The sequence below is a fragment of the Zea mays genome, chromosome 3 (assembly GCF_902167145.1).
Source record: "Zea mays cultivar B73 chromosome 3, Zm-B73-REFERENCE-NAM-5.0, whole genome shotgun sequence".
Taxonomy (NCBI): Eukaryota; Viridiplantae; Streptophyta; class Magnoliopsida; order Poales; family Poaceae; genus Zea; species Zea mays.
Genome location: NC_050098.1, coordinates 95,294,239 through 95,308,206, shown reverse-complemented (window position 1 = coordinate 95,308,206; position 13,968 = coordinate 95,294,239). Strand labels below are relative to the sequence as shown.

General features: G+C 42.4%; 1 protein-coding gene across 1 annotated transcript; it reads left to right on the top strand.

The window, feature by feature from the left end:
• The first annotated feature begins 3,306 nt into the window (after nt 1-3,306).
• LOC103650408 (serine/threonine-protein kinase D6PKL1) lies at nt 3,307-8,407 on the top strand. Its single transcript, XM_008675976.4, has 3 exons — nt 3,307-3,592; nt 4,211-5,926; nt 7,327-8,407. The coding sequence occupies exons 2-3, from the start codon at nt 4,392-4,394 to the stop codon at nt 8,162-8,164; spliced, it is 2,373 nt and encodes a 790-aa protein (XP_008674198.1). The 5' UTR covers nt 3,307-3,592; nt 4,211-4,391; the 3' UTR covers nt 8,165-8,407.
• Nucleotides 8,408-13,968: the final 5,561 nt, after the last annotated feature.

The window sequence follows — 13,968 nt, the reverse complement described above, 5'->3', positions numbered from 1 at the left end:
CGGCCGAAGAGGCCGCTCTCGGGAATTCGCTGACGGCGTACGGCTAAAATTCACCGGACTGTCCGGTGTACACCGGACTGTCCGGTGAGCCAACGGTCGGCCACGGATTCTGCGCGTGACACGTGGTCTGGCCAACGGTCGGAAGGAGGCACCGGACTGTCCGGTGTGCACCGGACTGTCCGGTGCGCCAGATCTGCAACGGTTGGCAACGGTCGGCTGCGCCTGTTTAAGGAAGGAAATCGGGCACCGGACAGTGTCCGGTGTGCACCGGACTGTCCGGTGCGCCCGACGACAGAAGGCAAGATCAGCCTTCCAGATTTGCTCTCAACGGCTCCTAGCTGCCTTGGGGCTATAAAAGGGACCCCTAGGCGCATGGAGGAGATAACCAAGCATTCCTTGAGCACTCTTGATCACTCACACATCAATCTTGCACACTTGTTCGATATTCTAGTGATTTGAGCTCCGTTCTAGTGTGCTAGTCTCTTGAGCTCAAGTCTGGGTCTTGTGTGTGCGTATTCGCTGTGATCTTTGTGTTGTGTGTGAGTTGCTAATCCCTCCCTTGCTCCGTGATTCTCTGTGAACATCTTTTGTAAGGGCGAGAGGCTCCAAGTTGTGGAGATTCCTCGCAAACGGGATTGAGAAAAGAAAAGCAAGAACACCGTGGTATTCAAGTTGATCATTGGATCACTTGAGAGGAGTTGAGTGCAACTCTCGTCCATTGGGACGCCACAACGTGGAGTAGGCAAGTTTTTGTACTTGGCCGAACCACGGGATAACCACCGTGTCATCTCTGTGATTGATTTCTTGTGGTTATTGTGTTTTGACTCCTCTCTAGCCACTTGGCCATACTTGTGCTAACACTTAACAAGTTTTTGTGGCATAAGTTTTGAAGTTTTACAAGATCACCTATTCACCCCCCCCTCTAGGTGCTCTCAATGGCGCGCCGTGCAAGGCAGAGCGGACGCGTGGGGAGGGCGAGCCGGCCATGGTGCGGTGGAGCAAATGCCATGGCCGCGGCGAGGGCGCACCGATGTTTGCTACTGCTTCTCCTACCTGAGTCGGTGTGTGTGCTAGGGTAGTGATGGCTGCAACGGCATCAGCCGCAGGTAGCGCCGCAACCGTAATGCGCTCCCACGGGAAAGCAAAGAGGCGGCGCGGGAGGATGTGTCGGCGTGGCTGCGCGATGGAGCGTGGATCGACGACATGGGCACGTGGAGTTGGCAGCGTGAGAGGATGCGTTGGGTCGGCGACACGAGGCTGGCAGTGTGGAAGGACACGCCGACGTGGTCGGGCTAGCGCGTAACACTAGTAGTATGGAAGGACGTTCTTGCGAGGCTGGGCTAGCGTGGCCGTGCGGTAGCGAGGACCACACGGAGAAGTGGTTTGGGTGGGATGGAAGGGAGGAGCGTGCACACGAGGGATGGAAGGGAGGGTTAATGCCATGTGGGTCCAAGTACATAAGTAAGTGAATGGACGACAATGGCATAGAGGAAATCAAAGTCTAAAACCGATGGCATAGAGGGAATGCTATAATTTCCAATGACACATAAGGAATTGGTATAATTTAATGGCATAGAGGGAATTTTCTCCAAATGGGAAAGCCCAAAACTCTTCCTTCTAGCTCACGGGGAAGGAAGAAAAGACTTTTCTTATTCCAAGCCAGCTACGAGACAAGTGAAACGGGCAGTTAGTTTAGTGAAGACCGCAGTTCCAGCAAAGACAGTGGAATGGTAAAGTTGTTCATTCTCAACGGGAAAGGATTTATCTATTGCAACGAGGCTAGTTTCAACAAGGTGAGCAAAGCTAGATACTTAGGCTTGTCCGGTTATTCCACCAACCCCTGCTCCCGACCTAGGTACATTATTCTTGGCAGCTCAAGACCTTTCTTGTTCCTTGCTCCCGTGGATCGATACTAGTTACTTACCTTTAATCTTACCTTAGTGTCTTTTACCTAACCTACTCGCTCGCTGAGCTTTTTTTTTATCTTGGTTATTGGTTTTTTACTCAAGTTAGAGCTTTTCTTTCGTGGTTTTTTTGTTGGTGTTTTTTTATTACTCCCTCCATTTTTTAGGGAAATTTGGATCCATACCATTAAAAGATCACCACTTTGGATCCATACCATTACTATCTCACTTACATGTGGGTCCACATGAGTCAATGACATGTGGGGTCCATGGTATATATCTAAAGTTTGAATCTTTTAATGGTATAGATCCAATTGTTCCTTTTTTTTATTTTGACGTTTTGTAGTACATTTTGTACTATAGCGTCAAATATTGAAAGACAGAGGCAGTATTTCGTATTCGACTGTATACCGTTTATTTGATTTACTGCTTGTTTTAGAGATTATACTCTCGTACAATATTTTTTTAAATATATATTCGTAAGTAAAATATAACATTTGTATAATACTTGTTAAGTATACGCTACATTCTCTTCCTCCGACATATGGAGAGAGAGGGGTTAACAAAATAATTGTGTGTGATGATGCTATCATTTCATAATTGCAATATATTGCTAACAAATACAACCCTTATTTTTTTCAAAGAACTAAAGAATTTTAATTTAGTTAAATCTATATAAAAACTTTTGACGTTTGAAATATTATATACGCTATTCACCACTTCAATTCAAGTGAAACTTCACCTAATTACCGATAATGACTAAGCGGTATTCAGTCATTTCTGAAAATTAGTAAGTGTTCTTACTTCGGCTCGGTGAAGTTAGGTGACAAATAATGCTGCACTATATAGAATAAGCATTATTATATTGATTATATAATATAAATATACAGTAAATCTAATTATAAACATCAATATTAATATTTTATATAAATTTATTTAAAATATAAAATATTAAATTAGTCAAAATCTAGAATTGTATTTTTTGATGGAAGCGTTAAACCAGCAAGCAATATCTATTAAGATAATTCGTTTAGGGGTAACGGAATCTACGCTATAAAATATTAATTTAGGGGTAACAGAATCTACGCTATAAAATTAAGGATCGAATTAGATTAGAATTGAACTTTATATCTATTCATTTTTAAACTAAAAATATTAAGAACCCTAATTTATTATGAAAATATACTCCATCTGTCCTATTATATAATTCGTTTTGATGTTTTTTTATTTAAATAGATATTAATAAATCTAGACACATATATAATATATCAAATATTGTATAAATCTATTAACATCTTAAAATCTTAAAAATAAATATTATTTTGGTATTAAGAGAGTATTTGGACTGTGCTATCACACTATTTGCAGCCGGTTTAGATCATGATTCGACGGCCGAGGACCCGCCCAAACGGCACCGGGAGTTGCCACTGGTGGCCCTCTCCAGTCTGCACGGAGGATCCTGGACGCCCTATATGCCGACTCGTCTCCTCTCTCTCTTTCTCTTTAAGTCTCTACCCCTTTCTCTCTCCTCTGTGTGCTCCTTGCCCTCTATACACCAGTACACCTCCGAAGCCGCCATTCCAGCAGCTGAGCTCGTCCTGCCAGGACGCAGTGCCAAGTGCCAACGGCACCACTATTCCACCGCCTGTGCCCCTTCCACGCGTGGAGATCTGAGCCGGCATTTCCTGGTAATCTTCAGCAACCAGCTCCGCTCTTGAGCCGCTCTCCCGATCCTAAATCCGGTACATGGGTGAGGCTGGGTTCAGATTAGTTGCGAATTTGCTGTTTCGGCAGGGTTCATAGCGGCTCCGCGAAATGCGGTATCGTTAGAGCCGAGTTGGCGCCGCCGCCGTTTGGATCTGGAGCTAGCTTCGTGTATTTCTCCATGAGCAGAAAAGTTTCAGTTTTTCCTCTCCTTTTCCTGTGTTTTAGTAGATCTAACTGGTCTGTTCGTTCTGCGAGAGGCAGTTGTCCCTGTTTCCATTTTCGTTTCTTCTGCCTGCTGATTCGTAACGGTGAGCGAAAATGGGTTCTTTGTGGAGAATCTGGCCTTCTGTCACCCCCCCCCCCCCCCCCCCCCCCCCCCCCCCCCCCCCTCCCCCCCCTAAACTCTGGCTTCCAAAAATTTTTATTTGCACTACCCCTGCTTGCCAGTTAGTTGATTAGGTTATCAAGTGTATATTTCTCTTTGGCGCCTTGCGTTCTCGCCTCTGAATTTATTTTTTTTTCTAAATTCCTCAGCAGTTTTAAAGACGTAGTTGTCGCTATGTCTCAATCACTAACTTTGGACCTTATGGTCTTTGCAGGGTGTGCGCTGGTTGCTGCGCTTGCCATTAAAAGGCTACTTTTCTGGGAGCTCCCTGGTGCTCTCATCTTGGAAGACGTTCAGTGGAAGGTGCAGGCTTGCCTGCCCAGGATGCCCCTGCCGGCGACGGACTGAGTTGGCGTATTCCTTGTCTGCCAGTGTTGAATTAGTCTAATTGGGCCATGGAGTCATCTGGCTGTAGCTCTGAGATAGTTGAGTCCACCGAGGAATTCGATACTACACCCTCTGGTGGATCCAGCTTGCTGCATATTAAACTCAAAGATGAGGAGAAACGCGGCAAAAGTCATGATTATTCTGTGGAAGATGACCTCGACCAGCTCCTTAAAGCTATCGATAGCAGGACCTTCCGACGCGCGCTTAGTCCTGGCAGTACAGGTGGAGATGCGCTGGGTAAGAGTGTTCTGAAGAAACCAGCTAGGTCTGGGTTGTCTCAAAATGCAGGCATTGGGATATCCTCCAAGGCTGTTAATATGAAGCAAGCGCTAAGAAGGCTATGCATTTCCCAGGCATCAGAAATGGCTGCAATGAAGAGGTTGTCGATGTCACCTGGATCTTCAAGTTCATCCGAAGCTGGGACTATCCACAGGCTTTATGCCTCTTTGATGGTCCAAAGTAGTTCTGAGGGTCTTCTGCATGATGATGAGAAGATGAACCTGATTGAAGTATCGATCACTCCAGAGAAGATTGATAAGAGTTCATCTAGAGGTACAAGTGAGTTCAGTGAAGACTGTGAATTTGAGACAGCTGATGGAAGTGCAGTCACCTCTACCTCTATCTGTTCTGCTTCGTCAACCTACACCGATATTAGGAAGATCAGAATCCAAGATGTCATCATTGGTGACCCTATGGATAACGAGAGTTCCTTGGGGGAAAATGGCAACCTAGGAAATAAATTTTCTGCAGCTACTGATGATGGCTCTCCCAAAGTCCCAATCTTGAGCAAACCTATCACTACATCTCGACTTGTCAAGCCAGTCTTTCGATGCAAGCCTTCCGGTAAGAAGAAAGTGAAACAAGAACCATCTTCGTTGGGTGATTCCTCCAATAGTACTAAATTCTGCTCTTCAAAGGAGTCAATCTCCCTCACATCAACCAGCTGCTCTTCAACATCTAGTTTTACAAATCCCGCCAACCGTGCAGAAGAGAAATCATCTCCTGGGCCAGAAAAATCTGATGGCACATCTTCTGAGTGGTTGGCAGAGCAAAATGAATGTTCCCAGAACTCAAAGAGCAGCATTAGTGAGTATGGTTGCAGCACAAGTATCAGCGGTGAGAGCCAATTTGGATTGTGTGGCTATAGTAACAGGCCACACATGGCGAAGGATCTGCGCTGGCTAACCATTCGTCAGTTGGCACTGCAACAGGGTTCCTTAGGACTCGACAATTTCAAGCTTCTGAAGAGGCTTGGTTGTGGTGACATTGGAACTGTATATCTTGCTGAGTTGGTTGATTCAGATTGCTTATTTGCTTTGAAGGTTATGGACATCGAGTACCTTATTAATAGAAAGAAGATGCTACGAGCACAGGCTGAGAGGGAGATACTAGAAATGCTAGATCATCCATTTCTCCCGACTCTTTATGCCCATTTTACCACAGACAATCTCTCATGCTTGGTCATGGAGTACTGTCCAGGCGGTGATTTGCATGTTCTTCGCCAAAGGCAACCTGGAAAAAGCTTTCCAGAGCCAGCAGCAAGGTAAATTCCAATCCGTAGTTCCATACCTAAACATTATTTTATATTCAGCGCACTAGAAGTCTCCATTGTTTTATCTATTCCTTTTCTGACTCGGGTATTTCTTCTAAAACTAAATTTGCCTATTGACCACAAGTTAAATGCAATGACCAATATACTACTGTACACTGTCTACTTTAAGAAGTTGTTTCAATCTGATTTTCTTGTTTTTCTCCAAGATTAGAATTGCATGCTTAAAGCTACACATGTAGACAGATGAAGATTTTAGCTCATACTTGCTAATTTAAGTCAATATCTCCTTGAGAAAACTCTGAAGATGTATTTGCACTCCTTGAGTTTCAAATACACATGGAGAGGAATACCCTTTAGATGAAAGAACATGAAATCCTTCTGTTTGTATAGAGGTACACAAACGGTCGCGGGCAGTAAAGTAGGTGAAGTGGGTGGATTGTGTGGACTGTTCCAACCACTGCGGGATGTGCCTCTAAGAGCCGAACAAAAGTGAATACCGAACAGAAGCATCAAGACTGGGCTTCCTAATAGAATGTTTAGCTGATCCATTCCATATCGATAGAATTGGTATGGTTATAACATGGGAAAAGCACATAAAGCACAACTTATTTCAACAACCCGGTGACCTACCAGTTGTAGAAGTAGGATTTTTGCCAAGCAATAAGCACTTAAATAATACTACAATTCAAGTGTACAAGATTCTTTATCATTTTGAGTAAAAAGTTTGGAAGGAAAGGAAACAACAGCGAGATCCGAATCCAACCTAAATGGGAATGACATTGAAAAAACAAAACCTATCATTAAGGGTGTGACAACGATATACGAAAGCAATAAAAAACATGTGATTGGTGTGGAGGGGAAGACCTGCCTATGAAATTGTTGAAGAAAGAGTTGTCTCATTTCCTTATTTCTTTGTCCTTTTGAATTCATTCACTTTGACAGCTGGTGCTATGCGATCTGCTATGCTCTTCTGCACAAATAGCTAATTTTTTCTGATTAATCATTTTGCTAGGATCTTGCATTTGTGCCTCCATTGCAACTGTTAGCTGTGCATGTAGTTGTAGGCACTTGAGTCTTTAGTTGGTTTGTCACACATTGTAACTGTTACCTGGAAATGTAGTTGTGGGCACTCGAGAGTACATTTTTGATTGGTTTGTCTGGCATCTCATTCAATTCCCATTAGCTTATCACAGAAACAATGTCATAGGCCTTCTTTTTGCAACAATAATAACCTACTGTTAAGAGTTAACCGTAGACCTGTAACTTCTGTTTTGTATGTGGTGCTTGTGAATTATGCATGGCCTGTTTGCCTTCCCATACATTCATTAAGTTCTCAACTGGTCTGTTGTGCTTTGATCATTTATGATATTGATAAAATGGTTGCATTGTAGGTTTTATGTTGCAGAAGTTCTCCTTGCTTTGGAATATCTTCACATGTTAGGGGTCATATACCGTGATCTAAAGCCGGAGAACATTTTAGTCCGTGAAGATGGGCATATAATGTTATCGGACTTCGACCTTTCACTGAGGTGCTCAGTGAATCCTGTGCTCCTTCGGTCATCTTCTGTTACTGCGAACCACCAACCGAGGAAACATACAGGACCTTGTGCAGAGAACTACTGCATAAATTCGTCTTGCCTCCAGCAACCCTCTTGTGCCCAAACATCTTGCTTCACACCACGCCTACCATCAATTCCAAAGCCTCGGAAACCTAAATCCTCCCAGAAAAGGCTTCCACAGCTTGTTGTAGAGCCTACTGATGCACGTTCTAATTCCTTTGTTGGCACACATGAGTACCTTGCACCAGAAATCATCAAAGGGGATGGCCATGGAAGCGCTGTTGACTGGTGGACGTTTGGTGTCTTCCTTTATGAACTTCTATACGGCAAGACACCCTTCAGAGGACCTGGGAATGATGAAACATTGGCAAATGTGGTCTCGCAGAATCTCCGGTTCCCAGACCATCCAGCTGTGAGCAGCAACACCAAAGATCTCATCAGAGGTTTACTGGTTAAGGAGCCTGAGAACAGATTTGGATCGTTGAGAGGAGCTGCTGAGATCAAGCAGCACCCCTTCTTTGAAGGCTTGAATTGGGCTCTGATTCGGTCTGCTGCTCCACCAGAGACACAACCTTGCAACATCGTGACTCTTGCCAAAGAGCGGAAGAAAGAAGGCAAGTGCCTGGAGTTCAGAAGCAACTCAGAGGACCTTGAGTTTGAAGTTTTTTAGTTTCGTTCTGGTACAGTTTAGCACTATTTCCGCTGATATAAGCCTACATTTTTTTTTCTATGAATAGCCAAAGGCTTGGGGGTGTACATGTAGATCCTTGTATTTCAGTAATTGCTATGTCCCTGTCAATAGCATCACCAAATTGAAAAGAATAAGCAGCTTATGCTATTATTATCATTGCTGCTGCATATGAATTGGTTCCTATTGGAGACCCAGTAAATTTTACTCGTGTATTTGCATGAACCTTTGCTGATCCCTTTTTTCTGCTAACCACTGATTTCATTTGATTGCATAAAGAATTGTTAACAATAACAATAAGGCAATAGCATCATATTGTTTTGTGTCATATTGGAGTTTTCTCCAAAATCAGTTTTATGTACAACTTCACTCCAGCAATCCAGCCGAAGTTTAGAGTTCCATTAAACCCAGAATATTTCAAAAGGGGAACCCGTTTAACTAAAAATCTGCAAATTTCCTGGTCCCCATAAATTCTTGACCAGTTTCAGTGCATTGAAGCAATCGAACTGCAGCCGTTCCAGTAATACTGTACATCTTTGTCTAATTCCTCCATAGGATTCTGCTGCAGATTGCATCAGCACTGCTTGGTCATGTGGATGTATCACATGCTGTCATCCCGTCTTCCACATGTCTATAACATGGCTTGTCAAGCGTGCATGTATCATTCATACTAGCTGAATCTAAGCTTTTTGAACAGTTCAGTTTCATCCTACAGATGTCGTGATGGCAATTCCGCAACAACTGGCTGAGATTGTCGGATGGGCCCCAGTTCTATGAGTATGACAGGGACCTTGCTTGTGTCTGTTAGAAGCTATCATTCGTGATTCATGACCGACACCGCCATGATTGGAGCAAACGCCTACTCCCTTGGCCCCAAACTAAGGCGCCGTTTGGTTCACATATTTATAATATAATAGGTAATTAATAACGTTAGATTATGTTTGTTTAGTACCAACTGTAATTAGATAGCACACTAAAAATTAATATCGGCCTATTCAAATTTATTACTACTGATATTCGAGCGTGAATCATTACTATTATTATTTACGTTATATTTCGTGAACCAAATAACACGTAAGTGTTACTATAATATTTGTGCCGGTCAAATTTTATTAAGTTTCACTAGTTTTATAGAAAATGTAACAATATTTTATATCTAAATAAGTTTATTATTAACTAAATTTAACGATCCATTCAATGATATTGATTATATGCTATAAATATTAATATTCTCTTGTATATATTTGGTTAAATTTAAAAATACTTTAACTCCTCGAAAAGCAAGAGTGTTATATGTTCTTGTAACAAAGAGTAAGCATTATAGTGACTAAGTATCTGTTTAGTTCTTTTAGTTAGACTTCTAAATTTTAGGGACTAAATACTGTATTTAGGAGGCCTACTTTAATCACCTTATTTGGTATTTTAGAGACTAAAAATAACTAAATTTATTCACTAAAGTTCAGGAGACGAGAACCGAACAGGGTCTAAAATGACCATGATGTGTCAAATAAGAATATTGCTGGTGCGATGTATTCCGACCATGAAGTTTTATTCTGCTGTTCGGTAGCAGCCTTGCATCAGTGAAATGAAGTTTGCAGTTGAAAGTGGTTACGTTACGTTGGTGTCTCTTGGCTAGTTTTTTTTGGCACTTCCTTATTGCATTCATTACATCTAAGGGCTTGTTCGGTTATTCCCAATACACATGGATTTGATAGGATTGGAAAAAATTGAGAAGAATTTTGACTTGTTTGGGATTCAAACCCATCCAATCCCACTCAATCCACATGGATTGAGAGCTAACCGAACAAGCCCTAATAGGGTGAAAAAGCATATTAGGGCTAGTTTGTAAACCCCATTTTCCCAAGTGATTTCTATTTCCCCAAGAGAAATTAGTTCATTTTCTCTTGGGAAAATAGGATTTCTTTGGAAAAATAAAATTTCCAAACTAGCCCTTAGAGTTGAAGCCTCTTGTTATGGTGCCATGTCATGGAATCATCCTTTCACACTCATACATATATAAAAGCTGAACAACTACCTTGCCTTTTTGCTCTAGGCTTAGAACTGTATACAAGAAAGTGATGGCCAGGATAACCTTGAAAAGGTTTGCTAAGGGTTTGCACATGGTCCGGGTTTGGTGGCTTTTGGGTAAAATCAAACCTAACCAGTAGGAGATGATATGCAGGGACGAATATAATTTTAGGGGAAGCGATAAGAGGCTCGAGCCCCACCCATCCCGCCACCGCCACCATCTCTACCCATCCTCTCCAGAGGACCTTAAGTCTACTTGAGTCAGTGTCCAGGTGCGTCGAGCGGCATGATTAACATCTAGCACCCTTGTAGTGATGACTGAGTAAGGTGAGAAGTAAAGGCTAAGTGATTCCTGAGTCGTTTGTTTGACTTATGTTGGACAGACGAGGGTAGAGCCGTAGAGGTGGTATTGTTCCCCTCCCTAGAGGGACCTTAGAATCTACTTGTGTCGGTGTCTAGGTACATCTAGCGGTGAGACCATTACCTAGTACTCTTGTAGTGACGGCCAAGTGAGGTAGACCTAAGGGTTAAATCATCTCCATTATCCTATAAGAAAATTTCAAGAAAGGGATCTGTATCGATGCATCCACTTTTTATGATAACTCTATACATATATTGATATATGATGCTAGCCCCCAACATTTTAATTGTAGTGTTGGTCAACTGTTAGAATTCCCAAGTAGAACAAAAAAGGGCAACACCATTAACGTGGCAGGGTCTTCTTCCCTTTATTCCACTAATGAAGGAGAGATAGATTAAAGAGAGAAGGATGAAGCACACATGAATGTATGCTAAGATGATAGGTAAAAATGTTAAAATAATGCATTGCAAACTTATTCAATTACCCATCTTTCTTCAATTACAGAAGATTACAAGTATACCTTTAGAATATTCGAAGGATGTTTGAAGATATTCAAGACTTAGAGCTTCGGATGCGGAGCGATTCAAGATCACACGAGTGTGCGAACAGTAAAATGGATAAAATGTGCATGGTCATAGTACCCCTATTTATAGGGGTAACACTACGTACAACTTTGTATGAAATTACAATTATAACCTTAAACCCTATACATATGAACTATAAAGTTTGTTAAGGGTATCGTCATCCTTTCCTCTTGAAAACGTGGTGCACACGCCGCTTAATCCCTCCTTCGTTTCCTTGTTACTCAATTCAGATGTGTCACCCGGATTTAAGGGATAAAGCCGGGTGCGTCTCATATGTGCGTCAAGGAAGAACAACACATATAATTATAGAGTGCATAGAGATAAATGTCATAAATATCATAAATGTATTTATTACATAGCGGAAGTCTTACAAAATAAATGATAAATATAAAACAAACTAAATATTATTTCCCTGGCGCCACAAAGTTGACTGGGAGATGTCACCCAGATTAAGTCGAACTCCTCGTTGGGCGGCTTCTCTTGAACCACATGTTCTTCTCCTGTGGGGGGGTGTGAGACAGAAGGAGTGAGCTCACATACGTTCATAGCTCAACAACTTGTGGGAAATAATGTGCATGAACTCACCAAAGTGTGAGTTCATGTGAAGTGTAAGGTTGATCAACAAAATAGAGGTTGAAGCCGAGCATTGTTTTTATAAGTTGGTCAAAATTTTATTAGCAGTTACTAAGTGTAAGTAAATACCAAACCATAGTAATAATAAATAATAGCAATAATAAAATAACCCCAATGCGATGCAAATGACAAATTGAATTCAATTCCATAAATTAATCATGTGAGTGTCCGAGCTGCTCATGACTGTGATCACGGCTAGTATACCAGTTTTACACTCTGCAGAGGTTGCACATCTTTACCCACAAGTCATGTTACCCATCTGCCAAGAGATGGCCAATCCCATACACCTCTACCGAGGAGGCAAGGCAGGGTAACACTACGAGGCCTTAACAAAGTTCCACTAGCTTCAGAAAATCCGCTACAGTTTATAGGAAGCTCCAGTGCAGGGATCCCTCACCTGACCGCCATCGCAGCAAAATCAACCAAAGGACCTCCCCACACTGACCACTCCCCTACTGCCCTTGCCCCTATCGGGTAAGGTAGTCATCCACTAGCTTTCCTAGTTAATCAGCCAAGGGCGTCCCATACCACCCTTGTGGTAGCACTGTTTTATTGGGTGGTCGCTCCATGTTCCAATTAACATAATGGTATTAACATGAGCAGTAATAATAAACTGATGATAAAAGTGTGATCATGAATAATATATCTCCATACCCAAAACCACGTAAAGCAATAGCAAGTACTACCCAAAAAGTTTAGGGGAGTCAAGGTATAAAGATAATCAAACTAGGGTAACCTAAAGGGTCCCATCAAAATTAACCTATGCAGATCATTATGATTAATAAAAACATGACTGGGTAAAAAGAAGTGATCAAGGGCACAACTTGCCTTCAACGAGCTCCTGCTCAGCAGTCTCCTCCTGCTGAACCCCCGGATCCTCAGTGGCTGGCTCGTCTACTCGCATCAATACAAACATACATAGTTTAGCAAAAATTAACATCACATCAAACAACAGAACATAATGCATAATAATATTCTACGCTGCGTAATGAGATCGTAGGAACAAGAATCACTAAATTTGGAGTTATAGTTATTTAGTTATGAATTTCTAAAGTTATCTAGCACTTAGAATAGATTAATTCAAGTGAGCAATTTTATTCCATGTTACATGGCTAAACAATGTTACTAGTTGATATACAATATTAATACAAAATTATTGCAATAGGAATGACTCAATTTGGAGTTAATATGAATTAAATATAAATTTCTCAAGTTTCTGGAATTATTTTTGTATTACAAATCAATTTCTATAATTATTTCTCTATTTTCTTTATTTCCTGGATCGCGCATCAAATTCTGGAAAGTGCAGGGACTGTTCTACAAGAATTCCCTAGACACAGTGTAACCCGAGGTGGACTGTGGGTTCTAATTCCTAATTTTCCAAGGTCTCTTTAGCAAATCAGACCCGCGAAGGGGTATCTCTAATTCTCGGTCGTCGGATTTAAAATGGACAACACAGATTAAATCGGTCTCCATCCGAACCGGTACGTTACACCGACCCTCGGATCTAGATCCAACGGCCAAGGTTTTAAATAGCGTGGACCACTCAGCATCCACCTGATCTAATATTAACGGTTGAGATCTTCGATCCCCGGAGATCAGCTTAGATCCGCCCGATAGGAAATCTATGGTTCAGATTTAGAACAGCGGACACCAACCCAGATCCACCCGATCCCTGATCAACGCTCCAGATCGACTTAACGCGAAACGTTTACTCAGATCTAATCTAAACTGTTGCCACATAGATCAACGGTTATAGACCTACAAACTATCATCACACCCGGAGACCCACCGATGCACAATCCAACGGCCATAAACCTTTCCCCCAACTCTGATCGGACCACGGCGGTGCACAGGGTTGCCAAGCGGCGGTGCCATCGCCAGCGTTGCCCGGTTCTGCAATTCTCGCTCCCATTCACTAATTGAACCCGTGCTATCGCACTACTAGACCATGGCGGAACTGGAGGAGATGTTCTCACCGGCAATTGACAAGACGAATAGGTCGGTCCACGGTGGTCGAAGGCTTCGCGGCGATGGAGAGCTCCCCTAGATGCGGTAGTTGACGATGTTGGTCACCGATGCGCACCGAGGTTCGGCTGATGAAGTCCAGTAGTCTGCGCCAGAGCTCCACGGGTCCAGCAACCCTCTCTCCCTCTCGGCACAACACGTGGTTCATAGAA